General features: G+C 33.1%; 2 protein-coding genes across 11 annotated transcripts in view; one reads left to right on the top strand and one right to left on the bottom strand.

Annotated features, from left to right (window-relative positions):
• Positions 1 to 9,534: 9,534 nt before the first annotated feature.
• LOC114578741 lies at positions 9,535 to 11,248 on the bottom strand. 2 transcript variants are annotated; one of them, XM_028692170.1, is made up of 2 exons: positions 10,452 to 11,248; positions 9,535 to 10,202 (listed from the first exon to the last, which is right to left on the bottom strand). In XM_028692170.1, the coding sequence occupies exons 1-2, from the start codon at positions 11,062 to 11,064 to the stop codon at positions 9,574 to 9,576; spliced, it is 1,242 nt and encodes a 413-aa protein (XP_028548003.1). In that variant the 5' UTR covers positions 11,065 to 11,248; the 3' UTR covers positions 9,535 to 9,573. The 2 variants fall into 2 exon arrangements, with proteins under 2 accessions (XP_028548003.1, XP_028548001.1); XM_028692168.1 differs by having other exon boundaries at positions 9,535 to 10,197; positions 10,447 to 11,248.
• A 5,596-nt stretch (positions 11,249 to 16,844) lies between these two features.
• The window catches only part of LOC110105315, a 57,211-nt gene continuing 50,009 nt past the window's right edge, over positions 16,845 to 24,046 (top strand). The window contains exons 1-4 of one of the 9 annotated variants that reach the window (XM_028692173.1): positions 16,845 to 17,054; positions 17,373 to 17,508; positions 18,020 to 18,097; positions 18,185 to 18,300. In XM_028692173.1, the coding sequence (XP_028548006.1) occupies positions 17,374 to 17,508; positions 18,020 to 18,097; positions 18,185 to 18,300 (329 nt within the window). In that variant the 5' untranslated portion in view covers positions 16,845 to 17,054; position 17,373. Of the gene's footprint in view, positions 17,141 to 17,277; positions 17,509 to 18,019; positions 18,098 to 18,184; positions 18,301 to 24,046 lie in introns of those variants that run through there. The other 8 variants (XM_020834763.2, XM_020834764.2, XM_020834759.2 and 5 more) reach the window with 8 other exon arrangements.

Consider the following 24,046-nt stretch of genomic DNA (forward strand, 5'->3'; position numbering starts at 1 on the left):
GTATTGCAGGAGACGGTTAGTGGCGATGATGGCAGGCAGTGGCTGATTGCATATGGCCCGAGTGGTGGCGGGAGGCAGATAGTGGCGATGATGGCAATTAGTGATCCAATTACATATGACCCAAGTGGTGGTGGTTGACTTGGGGGGGGGTTAGGGTTCTAAATAATTGGCGACAGTGATAGATCATTTATAATATATTTAGAATTCAGGCAAATGTAACAATTTTTAAATACATCAAAATTGAACAAGAAATATAATTTCAAATACTTCTTCTTTTTAATTTGCATTTTTTTTACTTTAAACCAAACATCGATATTTTAAACTTCTCATTTTAAATTTAAATATATTATAATAATTTATTTCTTTAATATTATAAATTTGAGCAACATATTTTATAATTTATCACTTTTTCTATCTAAAAAAATCCATATGATATAAATCTTATATGAAATTCATAGAAAATGTGATTGTTGGCCTATAAATCTTCCACTAGTCTTTCTTGAATATGTACATCTTGGTTGAGAGCTTAAGCTCTAAATTGATAGAACGGGAAAACTCTTGAAGCGCAAACGGGTCGAGTCTAGTCGAGCTCGAGTCACGCTTAACAACTTGAGTTTGGACTCGAGTCATGCTTAACAACGATTTTGTAGCATGTTCTAATATATTTTATATCATAAGATATTGACGAATATTTTTCTCTTATCAGTCGAACAAGTAGAGTTCAATTTTTTTTTATCGCAATTTTGATTGAATTTAACCCTAATGCGGGATCTCAAGCGCATGCACGAATATATGCAAGATGTCAAACTTATATTATCTTGGTTGGAAGAAAATTAAGAAAACCCCATTGATTTGATTTGAATTACTAATATCATTATTTAAGGTTTCGTTTCGGACAGCTTTCTTATTGTCTTGTAAAGCAGTTTTTCTTAAAACTTTTGTAATAGAAAATTACTTTAAAAAACTGTAAGAAAGCTATCACAAACGAAGCCTAAGAAAATGTTTGAGTGTTCTATGAAGTTGATTGTGAAATTACTATGAGGAAAATAATTTAACTATTTTGCTTGTAAAAAGTAGTTTTTCTTCACAAAAATTTTTGAAAAACATTTAGACATTAATAGCCAAATAAAATTATGACTGTACTTTAATCTGAAAAATAGAATAGCAAACCCTAAATATTTTCATGGATCAAGCCAGATACTAAGCAATAAACTGAAACTTCTCATAAAAAAAATTTAAAATTTTTGTAATATATTTAATTTTGTAAAAATCACTATGAATATTACATTTTTTATTTTGAAAATAGCAGAATACTATTTTTTTTGTTAGCAAATTAAAAGAAATCGGGTCATAAAAAACTGCATTTTTTCATATATATATATTTTTTTAAATGGCAAAAATTTATAGCCAAACACTAACTCTGATAACGACTTAACAAAAAGAAAATAGCGATAAGATCTGTGCAGTCACGAGCCCCACAGTAATGCTTCGATGAAATTTAAATTAATATTAAAACTTACGTGAATTATCCCAAAAAAAAAATTCTATTTTCAGCACACATAAAATATATAATTTTTAAATATTTGTATACAAAAATAGCTAGATTCTATATATTTTAAATACTTTTTATATTAATATTTTCAAATAAGATTGTTTATAAGCTGATTAGTCAAATTTGAGCTGATTTATACTTGGTTAGTTAGTTAACCAAGCTCGATTTACGGGTCATTCATTGAGTCCAGTCATAACCTACTTTTGAGTTAGCTTGCATTAGGTTTCGTTTGGGACGACTTTCTTATTGCTTCTTGAAGCAGTATTTTAGTATAAAATTTTTAATTTTTGTATTTAAAAATTGTTTAAAAAGCAGCAAAAAAGTCGTCCCAAACAAAACCTTAATTATACCCCTAGCTCAAAATAGCTACGAGTTCTACAAAATTGTAAGTATGTCAATCGAGCACTGTGAATCTAAATAATGCATTGATAATCCTAATGAGAAAGGCCGGATGTATCCTATTTATTTAATTGTTTTATATTTAAGAACTGAGAAATTGAATAACTTTAAAGATGCAGCTCTCGTTAGTCTATTCGGTGAGAGCTTTTGCTACAAACTAAGAGACCTTGCCGCCTTGATTTCGAGTCTTCTGTACGAGATGTGTTTATGAGTTTGACTTAATTGATCTAAATATTAAATAAAAAACGAAACTTTAAAGTACAGGATATTTGAAAATTGTAAGTCAAAGCGTAAAACGCAAGAGCCATATATCATAACTCAATAATAAGGCGTGATAGTAAAGTAATTACTTCTACATATATTGTAAGGCTTTGTTTGGGATAGCTTTCTTACTATTTCTTAAATATGTTTTCTAATAATTTCAAAAAAGCTATCCGAAATAAAGCCTAAGTTATAAAATTTGGCCTACCAATATTCTCTTAAAAATAGAAAAAAAAAATATTAAGAAAACAAACAAACAAAAAAAAAGCAATAATTGATGGCTACCTCAGTCGTGCCACTATAGGCAGAGCTTATTGTAGCATGATTAACACTGGGCTAAGGAATTGCTGGCTTAGTTAAGGCCCACGTAGCCCAATTTAAGCTGGAAAAGCTTAAGCTTTTGGGGCGACATGGCCCAAACAAACTTGTATCAAAATTGTTGTGATGCAAGAGTACTTCTGCTGGAAATCATAATACTGTTGTACAGTTTAGATCTCTTACACAGCTCATATTGGTCTATTAGTTGGAAGCTTTAACTATTAATCAAAAGATTATGGGTTCCAGTCTTATGTATGTGATGTGTATGTGAGTTCACCTTAATTGGCCTAAATGCCCAAAAAAATTAATAATTTCAGTCACGTGCATTTTGTATGTCAAATTCATAAGTATCTCTAGCGGGAGGATTTAGGGAGAGCTTAAAATGGACGATCCTTACCCCTTTTTCAAATAGAGTAAATATTTTTAAATTAAAATTTAGAGTCTGATTAAGATGATTGTCGTACTATTTTGCTTCTGAAATTGTAACTAATGTTATATTTGACTACTATCAGGGGCGGATCCATCTTCTTTTTTCAGGGTGGGCAAAAAAATTTTTTTTGTGGGGGATGGGCAAAGATGCTTAAGATTGATTAAATGAGGGCAAAAAAATTTTTTGAGAGGGGGCAAAATACCCAAAATACCCAAAATATTCCAAAATATCCCTCTAAAATTAAAATAATAATAATAATTTTGAGGGGGGGCATTTGCCATTGCCCCCCCTCAACTCAATGGGGATCCGCCCATGACTACTATTTTTGTTACTTTTAAAAAAAATTGATGCTCGGAGCTATTTTTTATAGCAACTTTCAAAAAAATTACTTTTTTCTACAACAATTTTACACCAAAGTATTATTTCAATGCAATAAACATTATTTCTTTAATACATCAACAACAACAATATCAACATCAAGCCTTTATCCCACTATGTGGAGTCAGTTATATGAATCTTTTTTCACCATTGTGTCATGTTAAGAGTCAAATTTTCATTTAAATCTAACAAAAATGGTCATTTGTAATATTTTTTAACCAAGTCTTCTTAGGTCTACCTCTACCTTTCTTAACATAAGCTGAATTTAATACATCTACTCCTAATCAGGTCATCGAAAGGTCGTCGATTTATGTGACCAAACCATCTAAGGAGATTCTCTCTAATCTTATCTACCACTAGAGCTACACCAATATTTTTCACGTATATTACGTTATGCGCGTTATTTTAGATTTTCTTCATGCATTAACAATAATAATTTTAGGACGAAGTGGGCATTCAAATTCAGCCCGTCAAAATTCTTACATTTATTTATAATCAGTTTGTTATGAATTCGAGCATTTTATGAATAATAATTTATCTTCATTTGGTAAACTATTATGCTTCTAACATATTTTATTTTATAAATTTTTTCAATACTTAGAAAAAATTAGCTTTAAAATTCTTAAGTGCCACATTGCCAATAAATAAATAAAATAGCAGTTCTATAATATTAAGTTAAACCTCTTTTTGTTGATATATGATTTTAAGTTAAAAATTCTATCTTGGTGGATTATAATTAATTTCAAATTATATCTGTTTGTGTGCTGAATATTCGTGCAACGCTCAGACGTGAATTTGCAAACTCTACCACCGCGTGTATTTACGCGGCGGTAGAGTTTGCAAATTCACGTCTGCAACAATATTAGAATTAAATAATAATGGAGCTATATTAATCTTGATATGTTATCAAAATTCACTTAATTGAGAATGAATTTCAAAGCATATTTGCATTAAAATTTTCAAGAATCAAACTTTTAAGGATCATCTGAACTATGATTTAAGCAAATTCTTAGTCAATGTAAACGTCTTAAAAAAACGAAGCCGTCGAAAGCAAAATTGATATGATCCACATTTGAATAAGCCTAAATCAAGCATTTGAAATATAATTCAAAACTTGAAAATTAATTGGAGGAATCAATAATATCCAAATCTCACATATTTTAGTCAAATTGAGTATCTTAATGGGACAAATTAAACAAGTACAAGATGGCTTTATTTTTTAGATCATTAAGGCACTTAAATGCCAGAAGAACAATATAGGATCAAAGGAACCATCCAATGGGGTAGTTTGGATTTTAACTATATTTATGGAACTTGCTACGCTAAAAAAATTATAAATAGACTCTCACTCTCTACAGGATATCTCACTAGATCAGCTTTTTATAAATGGATCTTCAAAGGAAAATGATTTGGAAATGTACTTTGATAAAGAAGCTCTTTTTACAGGTGATTTTTTTTATGAACAGAAAACTTCAAGATTCTTCCTATTGCCCAATAGGATGTCATCAAAGTGAATCTATCCTTCATATATCAGCAACTTGTAATAAGTTTATTGAGGTAATTAAATACCTTAACCATTGGGGACTTAATTTTCCTTATTTTCAAACTACAACAGATATGTTATCTTATCTAATTTGCAAATTGAAGGAAATTCTGTCATGTGGTCAATATATTGTTCAACATAAGGCCAAGCAAACCACAAGATTATAATAACCAAAAAAATGTCCATCTTATACTTGTAAAGCAAAAACACTTTTAATGCACACATAGTACATTACCTTTTGTAACTCTCTTTATACACCTCTTTTACATAGGAATAGAAATGAACTTTATTTTCTACAGCATGGCAATGTTAATACAATTTCTTCATGGTATCAGAGCTTTATACTTCATGCAATAAGCATCAGCGATGGACCAGTCTGCCTCCTCCTAGCTAGGCAAAGGCGCCTTATCTTAATCCCTTCCTGAATCTCGCATTCCATCTTCCCTAAAGTATGTTCTCGCTAACCTCAAAACCATAGTTTCTATGCAACTCTCTACTAATGTATACTCCATATGGAAATCCCAAATTTTCAAGCTCTTCACTGCTAACAACATCTCCAGTTTTATGTTCAACCCTTCAGAAATTCCACCCCCTACCATTTTAACCTCTAACTCCACAATTATTGACAATCCTTCTCATAGTCAATTGCATATTGATAAGACATGTCTTTAAAAGAAACCCTCCAAATTTGAGCCAATTCTGAGATCTCTAATATTAGAAATTATATCTATTTCCATAGGCCATAAAACCATCAAATATTTACTGTCAATGCCACTAGGACTGCCACCTAGTGGATATTGACTTTGAAGCCTTCTCCAAACTCTTTGATCACATTCAGACCATTGAACTTGACTAGTTAAGCATTAAATTGTATTTCGATGGTTCTACTTTGACCCCCAGTTGACTGAGGGTCAAAGTGACCAAAATGCCCCTTAAGGACAATTTTGAAGTTTTCTCTAAACCCCAAAATAGCCTTTTCAAATCAAATCTCAAAACCACTCCCAATGCATCCTAATCACCATTAGGATTGCAATGGACTCAAGCCTAGACTTTGGTCAAGCTTGGTTAACCAGGTCAACCCAAAATGACCAAAATGCCCCTTGGGGGTGTGAACGTTCATTTTGAATCAATGACCCTATCTTTTGATGGAACCACTTCCATTCAATTTCAAACATCAAAACAAACTTGTTGGGCCCATACTTAGCCCTTGGGTCAACATGGTTGACCAAGTCAAACTAAGTTGACTCAATGACCCCTTAAGGGTTTAAATGGGTTAATCACCCATTTAACCCTATCAAGCTTTCCAAACCCTCAAGCTCACCTCAAAGTATGATTCAAGTATATTCAAATCCATTTGAAGTCAAACCACTTGGACAAACTTCAATCAATGGTCAAACCTTATATCCTATGTGTTCATACATTTCAAATCCAATCCTATTGCTTAGGACTTTTCAAAACCACTTCATTTGATACGTTGAATACCCCTTAGCTCATTTGGAGTCAAGCCATGATCCACTTAACCATGTCAATCCATTTTGACTTGGTCAAACCCATTCAAAATCCTATGCATTCCTGTAAACCTTAGCTCCATGGCCTTATATTCCCTCCAAACCACTCTAACCACGTGCCACCTCATCAAACCTTGATTGGTTGACCAGTCAACAAGGAGTAAATGAGGTCCAAATGGTCAAATAATTTCCAACTTTTTAATCCCTTTGATTCAAATAGAATCCAACAGGTTAAATGGCTTCTAGAATATTCCTATATCATCCCTAATCTTTGGTTTAATCTCCTAATCAAACCCATGTGCTCCCAAGGACAAGACAAATTTACATGCCATGGTACCTTAGTCCTTTTGATTCCTCTGCCTCCCACCTACCTTGGGACAGATGGTAATCATCTAAGAGCTCCCCCAATGAATCATAGCCGTCCATTTGGCCTGAAGAAGACTGAATATGGCAATACCCCCATTTTAACCCTCGTTATAGACTCTAGACTCTCTCTCTGCTCAAGTTTTCCTATACCCAAAGCTCATTTCATTTTAGTTATCCAGGAGTCCCCTAAGCTTTCCTAACCAAAACCCAGCCACTAAAAGCTCACCAGCAACGATCCACCAGCCACCAAAGCTTCAAATCCAACCCAGTCCAAGATCTCCAGATCTAGCGCGTTTCAAGCCACGACTTCAACTAGGGAAATAATTGTGGATAGCCTACAAGCTTAAAAAATCCAAAATACCTCAAATCAAACAGTTAGATTCTCCTAAAACTCAAACTCTAGATAGAACACTTAGGATTAATTAGCATTTTTATAGAGTGCATCTTAAGCCATGAGAATTAATCCCCACTAATTCTCTTCATACGAATTATCTACGTTTAAAATTTCATTAAGTTTCATCGCCTGGATTGAAAGAATGAGATGAAATAATGTTTTAGGGCATCTTCTGTAGTCTCGTTCTATTTTGTAAGTCTCAGTCATTGATTTGTTGATCAATGGCTGTGATCTTGCCTTTCTGCGTATTCATTTAAGAGTGTGTTAGCGGGCTGATAGATCATTTCCCGTCTGACTTGATCATGACCGTTGATTTCAAATTGCGTGGAGTCAACGACCTCGATCGTCACTTACGTGGATTAGAGATGAAATGATAAGTCAAATGGCTGACGAGTCGTAATAAGGACTCTGTCGACGTATTTTTCGGCGGCTTAACCATTAAATATTTTACCGGTGGATCCTACACTCGCATTAGTTCGTCGAGTTTAAGTACGCCAACGCAATATGCACCGGTAATTCCGCCAGTTATTACCGGCGGATAAAGCGTCAGAATCCTTGAAAATATTGTTGAATAGACGGTGGAATAAGCGTCGATTTTTCAGCGGCGGAAATTGTGCTTGACATTTCGTCGTTAATTTACTGGCGTTAATTCCGCCGATATGGTCGCCATTATTACAAGATGAGCTACGTAGTAGCCAAATATTCAAGCATTGTTTGTTATCCCAAACTTATTGGGATACATTGTGAAAAAGGAAAATAATAGTATAATGCAGTTGTGTGAGGAGGTTGAGAAAAACTAATTAAGCTTAAAATTATGCATCTACATATTAACAAGCATTAACCTAAGAACCCTACATATGGTGACAACAATATAAAACAATAATTATTCAATATCAACATAAAATTCATAAGATCATTGAAAATAAAAAAGATGAGAAATGACTTAGCTTGAAAGGCTGAGACACAAGCAAGAAGTTTAGCCTCCTAAGATGTCCAAACACTACTTTGTATATAGTTTTTTATTTAAGATCCCACAAAACATTAAACTTTAGCATCCATAAGAAAATATTTGATTGGGTCTTCTTACATAATAACCTTGTTAAAAACAATGGAAAGCACATCTAATCAAAGAAATAAGGTTAGAATGATGAAAATATCTATGACTTAGCCGATGTTTGGGACTTTTTTTTTGCTACTTTCTAAAGCAGCTTTTTAATATAAAAAAAGTTTTTGAATTATAAATTTGTACGTTATAAAGCAATAAAAAAGCTGCCCCAAATAAAGCCTTAGAAAAATCATCTCATCCCTTTTATTTGAATTAGGCTTCATTAGGGATAACTTTTTTACTGCTTTCTATAGTAACAATCTAGTACAAAAAAATTTTGTTAAACATTTTTTTTTTATGTTGAAACACTGTTTAAAAATAATAAAAAATTAATATGTCCCAAATGAAATCTTAAAGTATAGCTGATCCTTACATGTGGCTACTTGCTATATATATATGGGCAAATTTTAAGACTAAACATGATTATAAATTGTATTAAGAGCTTAAGCATGTTTTTAAAAAAAATTAAAAATATGCAAAGTCGCCTGTTTAATGGGCGACTTACTAGTCTAGTCAGCATTAAAAAAAAATTAAAATTTTTTTTTCAAAAAAATAAAATTATTGTAGCATGTCGCCCGTTAAACGGGCGACTTGCTACAGTAAAATATTATTTTTTTAAAAAATTATTTCAGAAATTCTTAATTTTTAGAAATTTACTACATTCTTTAGCTAAAAGTAGAATTTACTACATTCTGTTAATTCAGATTTAGTAAATCTCGAGAGAATTACTATCTGAAAACTTTTTGGCATGAAAAATGTTAAAACTTGCTAAATTATGATACATTCTTTAGGTATTTGTTTCACCATTTATGGTTTGCAAGAGGAAGAAATCCTTAACTTTATTAATTCCTGTAAAGGATGGAATTTAGCAAAGCCTAGATTTAACCTATAGTGGGGGGTTGAAATGGGATTATCAAAACAAGTGGATTATTTAAAATCCCCAAATGAACTATTGGTGGGATTTAAGCTAAATCATGCTTAAAGAGTGCATAAAACAAGCCCCTAAGGTTGTTTTTTCTATTTCTGTTCTTCTGATCTTTGCATGTATATTCTGATATAGTGGATCGTCGGAAGATGATACCTGCAAGAAGGATTTTAGGATTCTCAATCCAGGGAAGAAGAAGGAGAAAGCTTCAAAAAGCTTCAAAGAGTAAAATATATCATTCCATCCTTTTCTTCTTCTACAAGACCTCCTACTTATGAGAGCAAAAGAGTATTCTAGAACAAAATGGATAAAGTACTCCTAAGGACTATCATAGCTAAAAATGCACTGCATCATTCTCCCCTAGCGTAAAAAGGCTCGACTCCGTCGAGACGCATTATTGAAAAAGAGATTGTTGCAGAAGACAGATTCCCGGATCGAAGATTTTGTTCTCAATATTTTCGAAATTAGCAACTTTTCTCTCCATTGAAGTCTCGGGTATAGCAGACGCAAACTTTGCCAGATTGCAATTTGAATGTTGCCCAGTAGCACTGAGCAGAGCCTCCCATGCTGCTGAATGGGGGCCATCCGGACTGGAGTTGATCAAGTTCAATGCCTCTTGCAGGAGATCTGCACGGCCAAACAGATCAACCATGCAGGTGTAGTGATCAGGGCCCGGTTCAATGGAAAGAGGGAATCTATCGTCTAAACATGCTTTCTCTTCTCTTACAATTGGCTCTATTCCCTGGAACTGAATCAGTGGATTTTCTTTGTATGCCATCAGATTATAATGTTCCAAGGAGAATTCAACTGTTTGGGATTCTGTTAAGGGGCATTCTTCATTTTCTCTAAGTTTCTCTTCAGCTTCAGATGATTCCACATTTTCTTTGAATCCAATTAACAGGTTTTCTTCTGTCTTCTTTTCTTGAATAACATCATTAAGGTCACAAGTAGGATTTTCTTCCAACTGAGTTTTCTCTTCTACCGCTATAATCATTGCAGGGTTCTCATGAGTGCAGCCCTCAGTTGGCGAAGCTTCTTTCTTTAATGATGATCCTAAAGGAGGTTGTGTTTTTCCTGGAATTTCATCAATCAATCCATCAACCCCTTCATCAGCATAAGGGTAGTTACTTTCTTCTACCCCCATTTTTTCTTCTTCAATATGTGTAACACCATTAATATGAGATATCAATTGAAAATCATCTTCAGTTTCAGATGATTCTACATATTCTTTGAGTCCATTCAACAGGTTGTCTTCTGTTTTCTCTTCCTCAGTTCCTTGAATTTCATCGATCAACCCCTCAATCCCTTCAACAGTTGAAGGGTAGTTACTTACTTCTACCCCCTTTTTATCTTCTTCAATATGCATATTACCATTAATATGAGCTATCAATTGAAAATCATCTTTAGCTTTGACCATAACCAAGTCGTTGCAACTGCTCGTCTCGGTCTCAGGTTCTGTAATTGGAGTGAAACTTGATTCATGGGAAAGGGCTACAGTTTGCTCACATAAATCTCTTGACCCCTCTACCATTTTCCCATCAGATTCGTTTCTTTCATCATTGTCTTGTTGAACAAGTAAAATATCTAGTCCCTCATCATCTTCAAAGTTTCTTTCTTCTATTGCTATAACCATTTCCAAATTTTGGGAAATTTTCTTCTGGGCGGAAAGGACATGAACGACGGAAGAATCTTCGGCCTCAACCGTGGCTGCTGCCGGCATCGACGAGTGGAGTACGCCGGCTGTCGGACCAGTGAGCGTATTTCGCTGGAGCAATGAAAATGCAGGCGAATGATTTCCATCCATGACAGAGTCTGGAACCCGCACTGCCTTGTTGCTGTCCGCAGGCAATGCAGGAAGACGGCAAATCTCCAGCTGGAGCTCCATCCCGACGGAGTCGGAGCAGGCAACGAAACTGGGATCTGGTCGTGATAGATCGCGCTCGTGCACATGTCGGGTCGGCGAATCGGAGGCTGGATGTGCGGGAGTCTAGTCGACTGCTGTCAGAGACGTCGGAGTGGCGGTAGATCGTCGGGGTTGGGAGTTTTGGAGGCCAGCGGGTTTGGCTTGAGCGGTGGTAGCGGCGGTTGTTTCATCAGGAATGAAATCGGAATAAACTCCCACGCAGGACATTGGGCGAGCGAGTAGATCTGAACGGGATTTGGCGTGCTTGAGCGGAGGTGGTTCGCGCCACCGGAGCGGAAGCTCGAGCGGAGGTTCGTCGTCAACTACGGTGGGAGAATAGCGGGATTGATAGCGTTTGCGAGGAGCGGACAAGGATAGCGAAGAAGAAGAATGCCTCGGTATGGTTGCGGACGACTTCCTCATCCTCCTTATTGACCGAAGGGTTTCGCGAATCAGATCAAGATTTCTATCTACCTGATCGAGCGACTTCTTCGATTGAGCTTGATAGAAGGCGATCCGGCTTCGAGCATCGTCGACAGCCCACCTTCCTTGGCGTCGATCGTCGTTGACCGCCAATCTTGTCTTGCGGCTTCGATCGTCGTCGACAGCCGACCTTCTTCCGCAGTCCATCGATCTTTACAAGCTCCAGGCTCTGATACCAACTGATGTAGTGGATCGTCGGAAGATGATACCTGCAAGAATGATTTTAGGATTCTCAATCCAGGGAAGAAGAAGGAGAAAGCTTCAAAAAGCTTCAAAGAGTAAAATATATCATTCCATCCTTTTCTTCTTCTACAAGACCTCCTACTTATGAGAGCAAAAGAGTATTCTAGAATAAAATGGATAAAGTACTCCTAAGGACTATCATAGCTTAACATGCACCGCACATACTCTCCCATGCTGAGTTGCTCAAGCTATTTCTGCACAAAGATGTTTTCTGTTTGGTATGTATGTCTACTTATCTGCCATGATTTGTTGTAGATCTTTTGATATTCCAGCCGAAGGGATAATTTGAGTAATATAAAAATATTTGTAATGAACCTTTTTAATGTAAGTTTCTGTTCTGATTCAACTTAATTTCCCCCCCTACAGATTTAATGAGTTGCCAGAATTCGATGAAGCAAACAGGAGTTGTCGGAGGCGTTTGGCTGGCCACAATGAGCGGCGCAGAAAGAGCTCTTCTGAGTCTCAGGGAGAAGGCTCAAGCCGCTGCCTGCAGGCAGATCAAGGTGGGAAGGTGCCAATAAGCCTCCTTGGAAATCAAAATTACAAGCATTTTCTGAAATAAATTAATTATATAAATAATATTTTACTGTAGCAAGTCGCCCGTTTAACGGGCGACTTGATACAAAAATTTAAATTTTTTTTTAATGCTGACTGGATGCTGACTAGACTAGTAAGTCGTCCGTTTTTCTGCTTTACGGTCCTGAAGCATAGAGGAGAAGCTACATGAGCATGGAGGCGAAAATGAAAACTGTATGGGTGATTGTGAATGAGAAGGAGGAGACAGAATGTGTGAGAAGAAGAGAAGACTGATATACCTATGTTGCTTGATCAGCAAAAAGGAAGATTCGAGCCCAGCTTGTGGAGTGCTTATTGCCGAGCTGCAGCATCAACTTTTTTAGAATCAGATTGCCTATGTGAAAAGTTTTTTCTTAAATATTTGAGGACTCTTCTCTTATATATCTTCTTCTTCCACTGCATGAAAACAGAATTCTTGTGTTTCCTACGAATTTCAAGTGTATATTCATACGACGGTAAATCACACGTCGGAATATTACAAAAACCGACGAATTATCCGGCGAAATATGCGCGATATGGTAGCGGCGGAGAATAGGCTAGAGATTCCGCCGTAAACTACCAGCGACATATCCGCCGCTTTCACAGGCGCATTTTAATATGCCAGAAAGTCCTACAATAATAGATGATTTTCTTGTAATGTTCTTGGTTGATAATGGATTAGATTTTGAGCATTTCAAATAGGTTTAGTAAAGTTTTTACTACTTCTTCATTGGTGCTTCTCCATTCATCAAGTTCTTCTTATTCAGAATTTGAGGCAGTGATTGCTCTTAGCTATGCATATTATACTTGGCTGGTAACATATCTTCTTCTCTATGTAACAGTGCAAAGTGCATATGCCTAGTCGCCGACGATAGAGGTTTCATTTGCCACAAATTTTTGTGCTAAAAAACTGTTTTTGAAAACAACAAGAAACCTGTGCCAAATGAAGCTAGAGTCATTCTTCATACCTGAAGAATTGAGGGAATCAATTTGGCTTATTTGCTTTTTAAGCTTTCTTCTATTTAAATAAATTCAAGACCAATGAGTTAGCCTCTTCTACTTGGTTTTTAAGCTAATTTGAGCCAAATTTCCTAACTTTGATTGAATTTTTTATTTTTTTTCTCTAAGAATTGTAAACCAGTTTCATTAATAATCACCATAAGAAGGCTGAATCCTCATATTATATAAATCCATATAAATTGTGGGCAACTTCTATAGTAATGTTAGCAGGAGCTTTGGCTTCAATCCATTCTATAAATGAGTCAATCATATGATTATCATGTTATGCCTTATCAAATTATAAAATTATCGAGTTTGTCTATTTGGTACCTCTTCAATATCATTGATCTATAAGTCTTCAATTGAGAAATTTTCAATAATATGTGAATCAACAAAATAAAAAAATTTATGGGCCTTATTTTTATTTATTTGATCATTTAATAAATATGTGTGACTAGTATATGTTGTTAGGTATTAGTACTAGATTTAGGTTTGCTTTTTGTGTACCTATTTGTATAGCTGTAGGTGTTGCTTTTGTGCCTATTAATAGACTTTAGCTTGTATTAGGAAAGCAGCCAAAGGAAATAAAAATTTGAAGCATTTTTGGCTCACCGTCTCCCTCTCCTCTCTCCCTCCTCACTCACTCTCAAGATCTTGCAAGAAGATCTCCTAATCTTGCTTCTTGAGTTTAATTTCAACATATGTCATATATGTATGTAACTTGATATTTTATTCGTGATCATACGCTCCTTTAGATATTGAATATAAAAATTTTCTTGTATATAAATAAACTCATTCTTTAATATTTATCTAAAATTTTTATTCATATGTTTGGAACATAATTTTTTAATAAATATCTTAAATTAGTGTCTGAAGAACGACGTCATATGTCATTCTAAATTGAACTTAAAAGTTAAAATGATACCTATTTTGTTACTTCGACTTCCCTTCCGGTCCTGTGAGCCATCCTTTTGTCCCATTCCCAAACTCTAAACTCTACTGCTAGCTCATCGTCTCCGACAAATGCTTCTCACCACAACATGCACTCATCATCTCCAACATTGCACCCCTCTTTTCCCTACTACAACGCCGGTTTCCTCATGTGAATGTAAAATTTCTTTTCAAAAATATCTAAATTTCTTGATATATTAACTCGAGTTTTTGAGTTTTACAACTATTTGTGAAATGTTCATTACATTTTAATGTGCAATCCATTTTTTGTACGGTTATTTGCAAAAGGGTGAAATTCTAATTTCTTAGGGTTTTTTTTTTGGATAACAAACCGGGTTCTTGCTTGTTGATTCTAAGGATGAACCCATCTTGATATTTTTCATTTTGTGATCCTTAATTTTTAAGAATTCCCATTTTGTTATTGCAATATTTTTTTCTCCAACAATAGTTAGGACTTAGGATGGTTTAGTTATTTGTGTTTTTAAACCTCAAGAAACAATGATATATTTTCTTAAACTTATATTCTAACAAATTAGATAAGAATAAATATAAATTTTATAGGTTGGTTATTAGATTAGAAAGTCCTTGTTGGCCTAGGGTGCTAGCTAGCAACAAGAAGAATTTTACAAAAGTATTTTTTTACCCATTATTAGTTTATATAATATATTGTTATGTAACATTAATTAGTGTAAGAATTATCATTGAAAATTATTATTTGATTTCTCTATCAATAAGCTATATCTTCATAAATGGGTTGAATAGATCTTACAAATGAGAGGTGAGTGATTATTTTGTTTAAATATATAATATTTAATAAAATTATTATTTATTATATCATCCGGTTCAATCCTGATCAAACAACTGAGCCGTTATTCATTTATGATCATTTTAGTCTTAGAGTATAATATTGTTCTAATTCTCCACTATACAAAATTGTATCAAAATAGTCATTTTGAGACTAAACCGGGACCAATTTTATATCATAATTAGAATACAATGGACTATTTTTGATTAATTTTATATAGTTGATGATTAAATTAGGGTAATATGATATTCTATGGCTAAATTTATCATACACGAATAGTCTGGGTACTATCTTTAAATTTTTTTTCTTTATTTAGTTTGCACTTTAAATCTTAATTTAAAATATGTAAAATTATAAGAGTAGTAGATTCAGAATGTCTCATTTATATTAAAATTAATATTTATTTAACTTTAAATTGACATTAATTTGTTTTGCTTATAGCATTTAATAAAATTTAAATATTACTAAAATAATAAAATTTAATATTATATAATTAATACATTAAGAAATATATTTAAATCTTTATTTATATATTTTGGATTGGTTATATAGGGGTTGTGTGAGAGAATATTTATATTAAGAGGATTTCTACACTAATAATCATTTTAAATAAAATATAAATATGACAATCTAGAACATTGTACATAAACCAGCACTTATAATGCTTGGTAAACCATGGACCGTGAAAATAATATGGAATAGCTACTCGTAAGAAGCTCCACTATAACTTTTAAGTTTTGTCATTATCAATAGATTAATGATATATTTTTTTGTAAGGAATTCAATTATTTTTATCAAAAATCGTTAATGAATATATTAATCATATATAAATGAAAAAATATAATAATTTATAACATAGATTAATATTTAAAATTAATTTCATATATCATAATATTATGATCAAATTTTTAATGTTTAACTAGTATCAAATAATTTAAAATAATTAAAATTTATTCCAATATTCAAATTATATTAATAAAATTTTTGTGTTAAAAATATATTTAAATATCCATACTTATATTAATATATCTTTCTGAAATTATATATAAAATTAATATTCAAGGACAATTCAAAATTATTCTATAATCATAAATATCAACATTAAGTTTATCTCCGTGGGAGGCTTAAATAAAATATTTTTCTTCGATTGGTATTATGTTAGAGTTAACACTACATTATACTAGTTTAAGATCTTTTGAATCAGAAAAGTGAAGATTGACATCTATATAATTGTCAAATAATATGCACAAATTAAATTATTTTGTTATAATATATTATTATTAATAATTTTTTAGTACTTCGGGTGTCCATTAAATTTGATATTCATAGGAAGCAATGAAACAGATGAGCTATCAATATTTTTATGTAAAAGTACACTAAAATTTAATCAAATAACTATAAATAAATATTAATAGTAATTTTTTAAATTTTAATATATTATAATTCGTATGATTTATTTAAAAATTTAAATATTATAAAAATGTTATATGAAATGAACAAAATAGTTATTATAAATATTAGCTTATGTGATTAGTAAGATATTAAACTTTTATTTTAAATAAGTTAATATTGATAATGTTATAATATGATTTAAAAATTTATATATTGTAAAAATAAATATAAATATTTAAATATTATATATAAATCCAAAAAAGAAAAAAATTTATGATAATAATTATTAAAATGCCTCTTATTATTATTCTCGCTAAAGTAGGGAGACATGAAAGCCCTCTCCTTAGACAAAAGCTTGGTAACAGGCTATAACAGTGGGCAACAGTGAGGAAGCAGAGCTTTATCCCCCGCCCGCCCGTCGACCCCGCACACTCTACCCTGTCTCTCTCAGTTTTCTCTCACCACACCGATAAAGAACCTATCTTTTTCTTGCATTTAAGTTATTGCTCTGTATAGCGTATGCTCCAAGCCCAAGACGGTAAGAGTAAGCGCTTCTTCTTCTTCTTCTTCGTATTTTTTTTCTCAATCAGAAAGTTTTCTTCTTTAATGGTGAAGCAGATCTCATCTAAGGTTCCTGTAAACTCTTTCAAACTATCAATGAACCATCTTTACTAATCTCTTCGCGCTGCTTCTACTTTTTCATTTTGAAATTAAGCTTACAACTTGGTTTAGGTTTCTTTGATGATTTCTTTGTTGTTTCTTCTCAGTTTTGGAAGCTATTATGGCGGAGATAATGGGGATAGTATAGTGGGTTTCTCAGCTTCCTCACTCCACTTTAGGGTTGTTTTTTTGTTTCTTACAGTATGGGTTACATCTCAAGAAAGCTATTGCCTGCGTGCGAAAATGTTTGCCTCTGCTGTCCAGCGCTAAAGCCGAGTTCCCGACGGCCGGTGAAGCGGTATAAAAAGCTGCTTTCCGAAATCTTCCTAAAAAATCTTGTAAGAATCGACGTTTTCTTTGGCTCATTGGCTATTAAGTACTTGCTTGACCTTCTTTTTTTGCTCTTCCGTTCCTTGCATTTCTTCTAAATTTCATGCATTGTCAGTTTCTTGCTTGGATTTTTTTTTACTTTTTGCTTGTTTCCAGAATGAAATGTTTGTTCTGGAGTTGAGTTTGTTTGGTTCTGATATTGCTAAAAGGGAATGTACCATCTTTTGAGATGGCTTTGGCGTTCTTCCAGTATTTGTTATGTGAAGATGAATTTCTTCAAGATTTTTTAGACTGAAAATTTATGATAGAATTTGAAAGAAAGCCTTCCCTGGAAGGCCATTAGGGATGATTTACTTTGTTCATTGGTGAGGAGTTGGTTTTGCTGTCTTTTGGAGATCCAGTAATAGTAATAGCAGGTCTTGTAAAAGTCTCAAACATAATCTTTTTCATGCTTGCCCCATTAAAACTATTCTTACAGTATTCTAATGCAGCTATAAGTTTATAAAATATTTCCTTGAGCAGGATGGAGTCCCAAATGAAAGGAAGATAATAAAGCTTTGCGAATATGCTGCCAAGAATCCTTCCCGCATCCCCAAGGTTGTGAAAAATTCATTATTTTCATCTTAAATTTATGTATTGAGTTATGAATAATATAAGGCATTGTTATTTTGTCTTTTTGGCTAGATATCAAGTTTTATTGAGCAAAAATGCTACAAAGAGTTACAAAGTGAGCATTTTAACTACATCAAAGTTACCATGGAGGTCTACTGTAAACTTCTTTCTTTATGTAAGGGGCAAATGTAAGTGTTTATTTATTATTTATCTATTCGTATGATGCTATTTGTTTGAATTGTTTTAAGCTTGAGCTTGACGCATTTCTTTGATTGTCTTCTCTTCAAATTTACAAAGTTTCATTCTTTCGTTAATTTTGGTAAGACTGTTGCGATTCCCAAATATGAATTGAATCATTAAAAAATCTTAATGATGTGCACTAGCCAAAACTATATTGCGGGATCACATGCGATCACATGCTGAACTATAAAGTCGGAACTATAAGGAAGATGTTTTGACTATCTTGAAAAAAATCAAATAAGAAGATTATTGAAAAAACATGGTTAACCAAACAAAATTAATGAGCTGCTCAACACATTGAAAACTAATCAAACACATCCACAAGAACTAGATAATGAATTAAATCTTCATGAAGTATCGATTAACAACATAGTTAGGAGATAAAAGACTCACTATGAAAGTAACAAACCTGATAGAAGTTATAGGGAGCATGATGCCAAGCAAAATTATGATAATTATAAACAAAAACCTTGTGATAATGATAAATACATAACCCAAAAAGTTACTTACGATGCGCCAACCTTTGATGGGAGAATAGATCCAAAAGCTTTTTTTGGTTGGATAATGGATGTGAATAATTTCTTTAATTAACAAAGTATGTCTGGTGAGCGATCCATAAGATTTGCGAAGTAAAACTTATTAGCCAAGCAAAGATGTATTGGGTAGTGTAGAATGATAAAGAGAACTATCATGGTTAGAACCAACAATTGCACGGGCTGAAATAAAATTGCTATTAAAGAAACATAATTACTCATGTTTTGTGGTGATCAACTACTCAATGAGTTTAACTCACTAAGATAAGGAACTATGGTTGTGACTAATTACATGAATAAATTTTAAGAATTGTATTTTTATTTTGAAATTAGGGAGGGTTTGAGAATAGTGCTTTTTTAGGCTTAGGTCTGCATTAGATGTGAACTCAATAGAGAGGTGGTACCATACAAAATAAATTCTTTTGAGGAGGTTTTTAAATCGGCCTTATATTTTGAGCAATTACAAAAATTTCTTGCACCTAACGGAGTTTCTTCATACATAAGAAATCCCTCTTTCCGCCAAAATAGCCAATCCTAAATATCACATCTAAAGGCAATAATATTATAATACTACTGTTAGAGAAGAGCCAAGTGAAAATCGATTGCTACGCATTAGGATCCAAAATTTCTATAGAGTTTTGTTTTGTATGCCATTAAATGGGTCACCTTGCAAGTAAATATTTAAGTAGAAGTTTACACATTAATGTCGAAGAAGAAGATAATAAGGATGATGAAGGGGAGGATGCAGGTGAATTCTAAAAAGAAATAAGTGTTCATGATGATGCTTTGCTTGAATACTCTTTAAACGTCATGTGATGGGCTTGCCACACCTAAGGTTGGACCTGATTTAAAAAGAACTTCATTTTTTTTTCAGCATTTTTTAAACATGATGCTAATTGCATGAATGTCGTTCCAAAGTTAGCTCTTGAATATATGAAATTTAAAGGTAAACCACACCTATAACCCTGGTTTAGAATTGCGCAATATGAGGCTCGCCTTGAGGCCCGCCTTTGCGCAATTCCAGTAAAAAACGCCTCGATGCTTATGCCTTGTTGCTTGGTTTCAATTCAACTTGGCATATATACTAATATGATATGGCATGACATCTTATCGGTGGATTTTGCACATTTCATTCTAGATAGACTAGGGTAGTACAATTTTGAAGTGATCCAATTTTGGAAGTTCAATACTTATGCTTGAAGGGGAAATATAGGAAGCATTTTGAAACCTATTAAGCCTAAATGTCATTTTGTATCAAAAGAATCAAGCATGCCTAATGAACTAAATAAATCTCTTTACAATTTGAGCCAACATGCATTTAAAAAGGAGAGCTGTGCCAAAGGAATTATTTATGTTTTTGTAGCTATTAATTTGAGTTGAGATACAACTAAGAGCATACTAGTGCTTGAAGTTGTTAGTCAAATATTGATTGAATTTAAATTACGTTTGAATTTAAATGCTTAGGAATATTCATGATGATATTAATTTGAATTCTAGATCATCATTATCTAATTTAGCCCATTAGAGATGAATTTTATTGGATATATTGAATTTAAAAGATATTTTGATGAACTATTGAGGAAAAGGGTTTATTAGGGAGTGATATGTCTTTATGTGGTACTTACTTTACTAACACCTAAGAAGAACGAGAGTTGCAGAATATGTGTGCATTATCGAGCAATTGATAAAATCACCAGTAAGTATTTATTTCCCATACCAAGATTAGATGATATGCTAAATATGATTATTGTGCTTATAATTTACTTGAAAGTTGATCTATGGAGTGGCTCCCATCAAGCGTGGATGAGAGAAGCAAATGAGTGGAAGGCAACTTTTAAGATGAATGATGGTTGATACAAATGACTAGTGATGTCTTTTGGATTAATTAATGGTTTAGAACTTTCATGAGAATCATAAATCACTTTTTATAGAAAAATATTTTATTGTATATTTCAATGACATTTTGATTCATAGAAAATCAAGGGAGCAACATTTAACACGTCTTAAGGTCTTTGGAAAGCTGTAATATGAAAGATTGTATCTTATTTTAAATAAGTGCTTTGTTTCCCAATCTACTATGGTGCATTGATGCTCCTCTCTGGGGTATGTAGTGTCCGACACGTGTTGGATATTGACATGTGTACGACATGACTCAGGCACCTATTGGACATGGTGACGGCATGTCCAATTGAAATAATATTTAAAGAAAATTGAACATGCATTTCTGGCACGAGTGTCCTAAATATTTTGTTAAAAATTATTTTAAAATATAATTTCTTATTTTTAAAATATACATCTTAAGAAATTATATATTTTTAAAAGAAAGTTTCCTAAACCTGTAGTCTCCTGATTTGCCCTGTATCTTGTATCTTCGGGACATTTCAGTGAGTGTGGCTAGATTTTTATTTTTATTTCATGGCTTGATGACGACAACTCCTGATGATGTCTCATGGATGTCAAATGACACTCGAAAGTTGCTTGGTGATGATGATGCACGATGTCCCTCAAAGAGTCATGCCTTATGTCTTTGCGTTGTCTCCCCTCATGTTGTTCAAGCTCACAATTAGGGTTTCGAAATTGGAACACCTTTCTCTCACAATCCACAGAGCATTAATGGTAAGAGACTTTTAAACCAATATGAGGAACTTCTTGTTATTGTTTTCATTTTTTGAATAATGTTCGAGCGATTTCTCCCAATATATGGACCTTTGATTGAAAAATTAGTTCTACAAGAGAAAAAATTTATATATTGTGTGCTCAACTAGAAAAAAATTTAGTGCTATACTAATTTGTTGACTTTCCTGCGTACGGTATGCTCTCAGGTTAGAACACTTACAGTAAGTTAGTTTATCCATATTCTATGGAAAAAAGAGACTTAGAAAAATAATGAGAGAAAAGGAAAATGTTAGAGGAAAATTAGGAGCAAAAAAGTTATAATTTATTAATTTTCAATCATTATTTTTTTGAATTTATATGTTCTACAAAAAATGAGGTTTTTGAATTTTTAATGGTTTAATAATTTAATTGAAGACTTTATGTTGAGTTTGAAATATATTATAGAAGGATAATGAAGTCTAGTGATAGTGGATGTGGAAGTGGCAATGGTTCAACACGCCTAATGTTGAAGACGATACACCTTTTTGGACTTTTGTACTAAGTTGGGCGATAAGGCTTATATTTAAATGTTATTTACAAGGGATCATATTCTAGAGTAAAAACTCATTTGTTAAGGATAATTGCTCATGGAATTAATATTTTCCTTAAAATAAGTGCTTCATAATTTAATGAAATTCAAAGACTAGCTAACGAAGCTGAGTCAAGGATCAATAGGAGTCTTCCTAAAGAGATTTCACTACCTAAGTACTTATGTTTCATGCTATTTTGCTTCTTCTATTCGAACTAGTGATATCAATATTAGTATAGTTCATTTAGGATTGAATGATATAAGCTTAAGAAAAAAAGTGTACTACAGATAGTTGTTTGGAGAAGAAATTTATTCTTCAAATATAAAAACAACTAGATAGTGAAATTGTAAGTATGTTTTTCATAGTTGGCCTTTCTTTTAATCTTGCAAGAAATCCTTATTATAAAAATGTATTTACTTTTGCTTGTAATAATAATCTTGTGTGTTATGTGCCACTGGTGCACAATACCTTTATATCAGTGTTTTTGCAATGGGTGAGGTCCAATATTGTGAAGTTACTTCAACTTACAGAAGGAATATAGAAGGGTAAAGGAGTGTGCTTGATGTGTGATGGTTGGACTAATCCTAAAAAAATACTTATCGATTTTATATCAATATCAGAAAATTATGTGATGTTTTTAAAGTTGTAAATTGTGAAGAGCAATATAAATATAAGTTAAATATTTTCAATTTGATTCAAGAAGTGACTTTGATGGTTTTCCCTTCAAATGTTATTCAAGTTATTACTGACATTGCTCCAGTTTATAAAGCGATAGAGTCCGCTTGTTGAGCAAATATATCCTCACATCTTTAGGATGCTATGTGTTGCGCATATTCTCAATCTTGTTTTAAAGAATACTTGTGCAGTAAAAATTACTAATACAAATATAAGTACTTATAATGAATGTCATGGAATCCCAATGATTGCTAGAAATATTATCTTAATAAGAAAATTATAATGAATCAATTCATGAGGATTTCTATCTTCTATGATTTCTCTGCATTAAAAATGTTAGCTATGGCTAACACTCGTTTTGTGTTAATTATAATAATGTTGAAACAACAAGAATAATAATATCAAGCCTTTATCGCACTAAGTGGGGTTGATTTTTCTCTATTGTGTTCTATTAAAGTCAAATTCTCATTTAAATCTAATAAAAATATAATTTCTAATACTTTTTAACTAAATATTTATAGTTATATCTCTAGCTTTCTTAATAAAGGCCAGATCTATTATATGTACTCTCCTTGTAATGTTGAGAACATTCAAACAAGCTAAAAATGCCCTTTAATCTATGATGATTAGTGAGAAATGGTCATGTTATCAGGATGATGATGTTGGAAAAACATGATATGTGAAAGAAAAAATTATTTGATGATTTATTGTGGGATGATGTTGATTGTATTTTATCTTTTACTAATACTATTTATGTGTTGCTGATAGGAAATACTTGATTTCAAGTATTTCCTAATCACTTTGGCAACAAATCACAAATTCAACTGCTGTCCACAGCAGGAAAACAGCTCAAATCTGAAGAAAAACAGAGAAAAATTACAGAAAACGTGGAGAAAGGACTTGTATTTTACTAATAGATGCAAGGAAAATAGAAAAGATACAAGGATCCTCTATTCGAGAGGAGGATCACACTCTCCCAATCTCTAGAATTCGATCTAGAGCCCTAGCAACCAAAGAAGATCAAAAAAACTTTCACCAAAACATGACATAACCCTCATTCTCCCTTTACTCCCTACTTAATGCATAAAATTCAAATCTAATACAAAAGGACCTAATTGCCCTTGCTTCTCCTCCTTTTGGCTCCAAAATCCACTTTGAAATTCAAGTGGACCCCATCAGTTCGTTCCCCCTGACTTCCGCCGGCTGCCTCCGCCTGTATACGCACCGAACCGGCCCAAGGTGCTGGGCCGGCTGGACCGGTCCATGGAGGACCGGTCTAACATTACCGCCCTCCCAAAGAA

The sequence above is a fragment of the Dendrobium catenatum genome, unplaced genomic scaffold (assembly GCF_001605985.2).
Source record: "Dendrobium catenatum unplaced genomic scaffold, ASM160598v2 original_scaffold_138396, whole genome shotgun sequence".
Taxonomy (NCBI): Eukaryota; Viridiplantae; Streptophyta; class Magnoliopsida; order Asparagales; family Orchidaceae; genus Dendrobium; species Dendrobium catenatum.

Coding starts and splice junctions, on each gene's coding strand:
- LOC114578741 (XM_028692170.1), bottom strand. CDS start 11,064: ATGGAGCTCCAGCTGGAGATTTGCCGTCTTCCTGCATTGCCTGCGGAC. Junction 10,203..10,451: donor GATCGATGAAATTCAAGGAA/CTGAGGAAGAGA, acceptor AAGCTTCGCCAA/CTGAGGGCTGCACTCATGAG.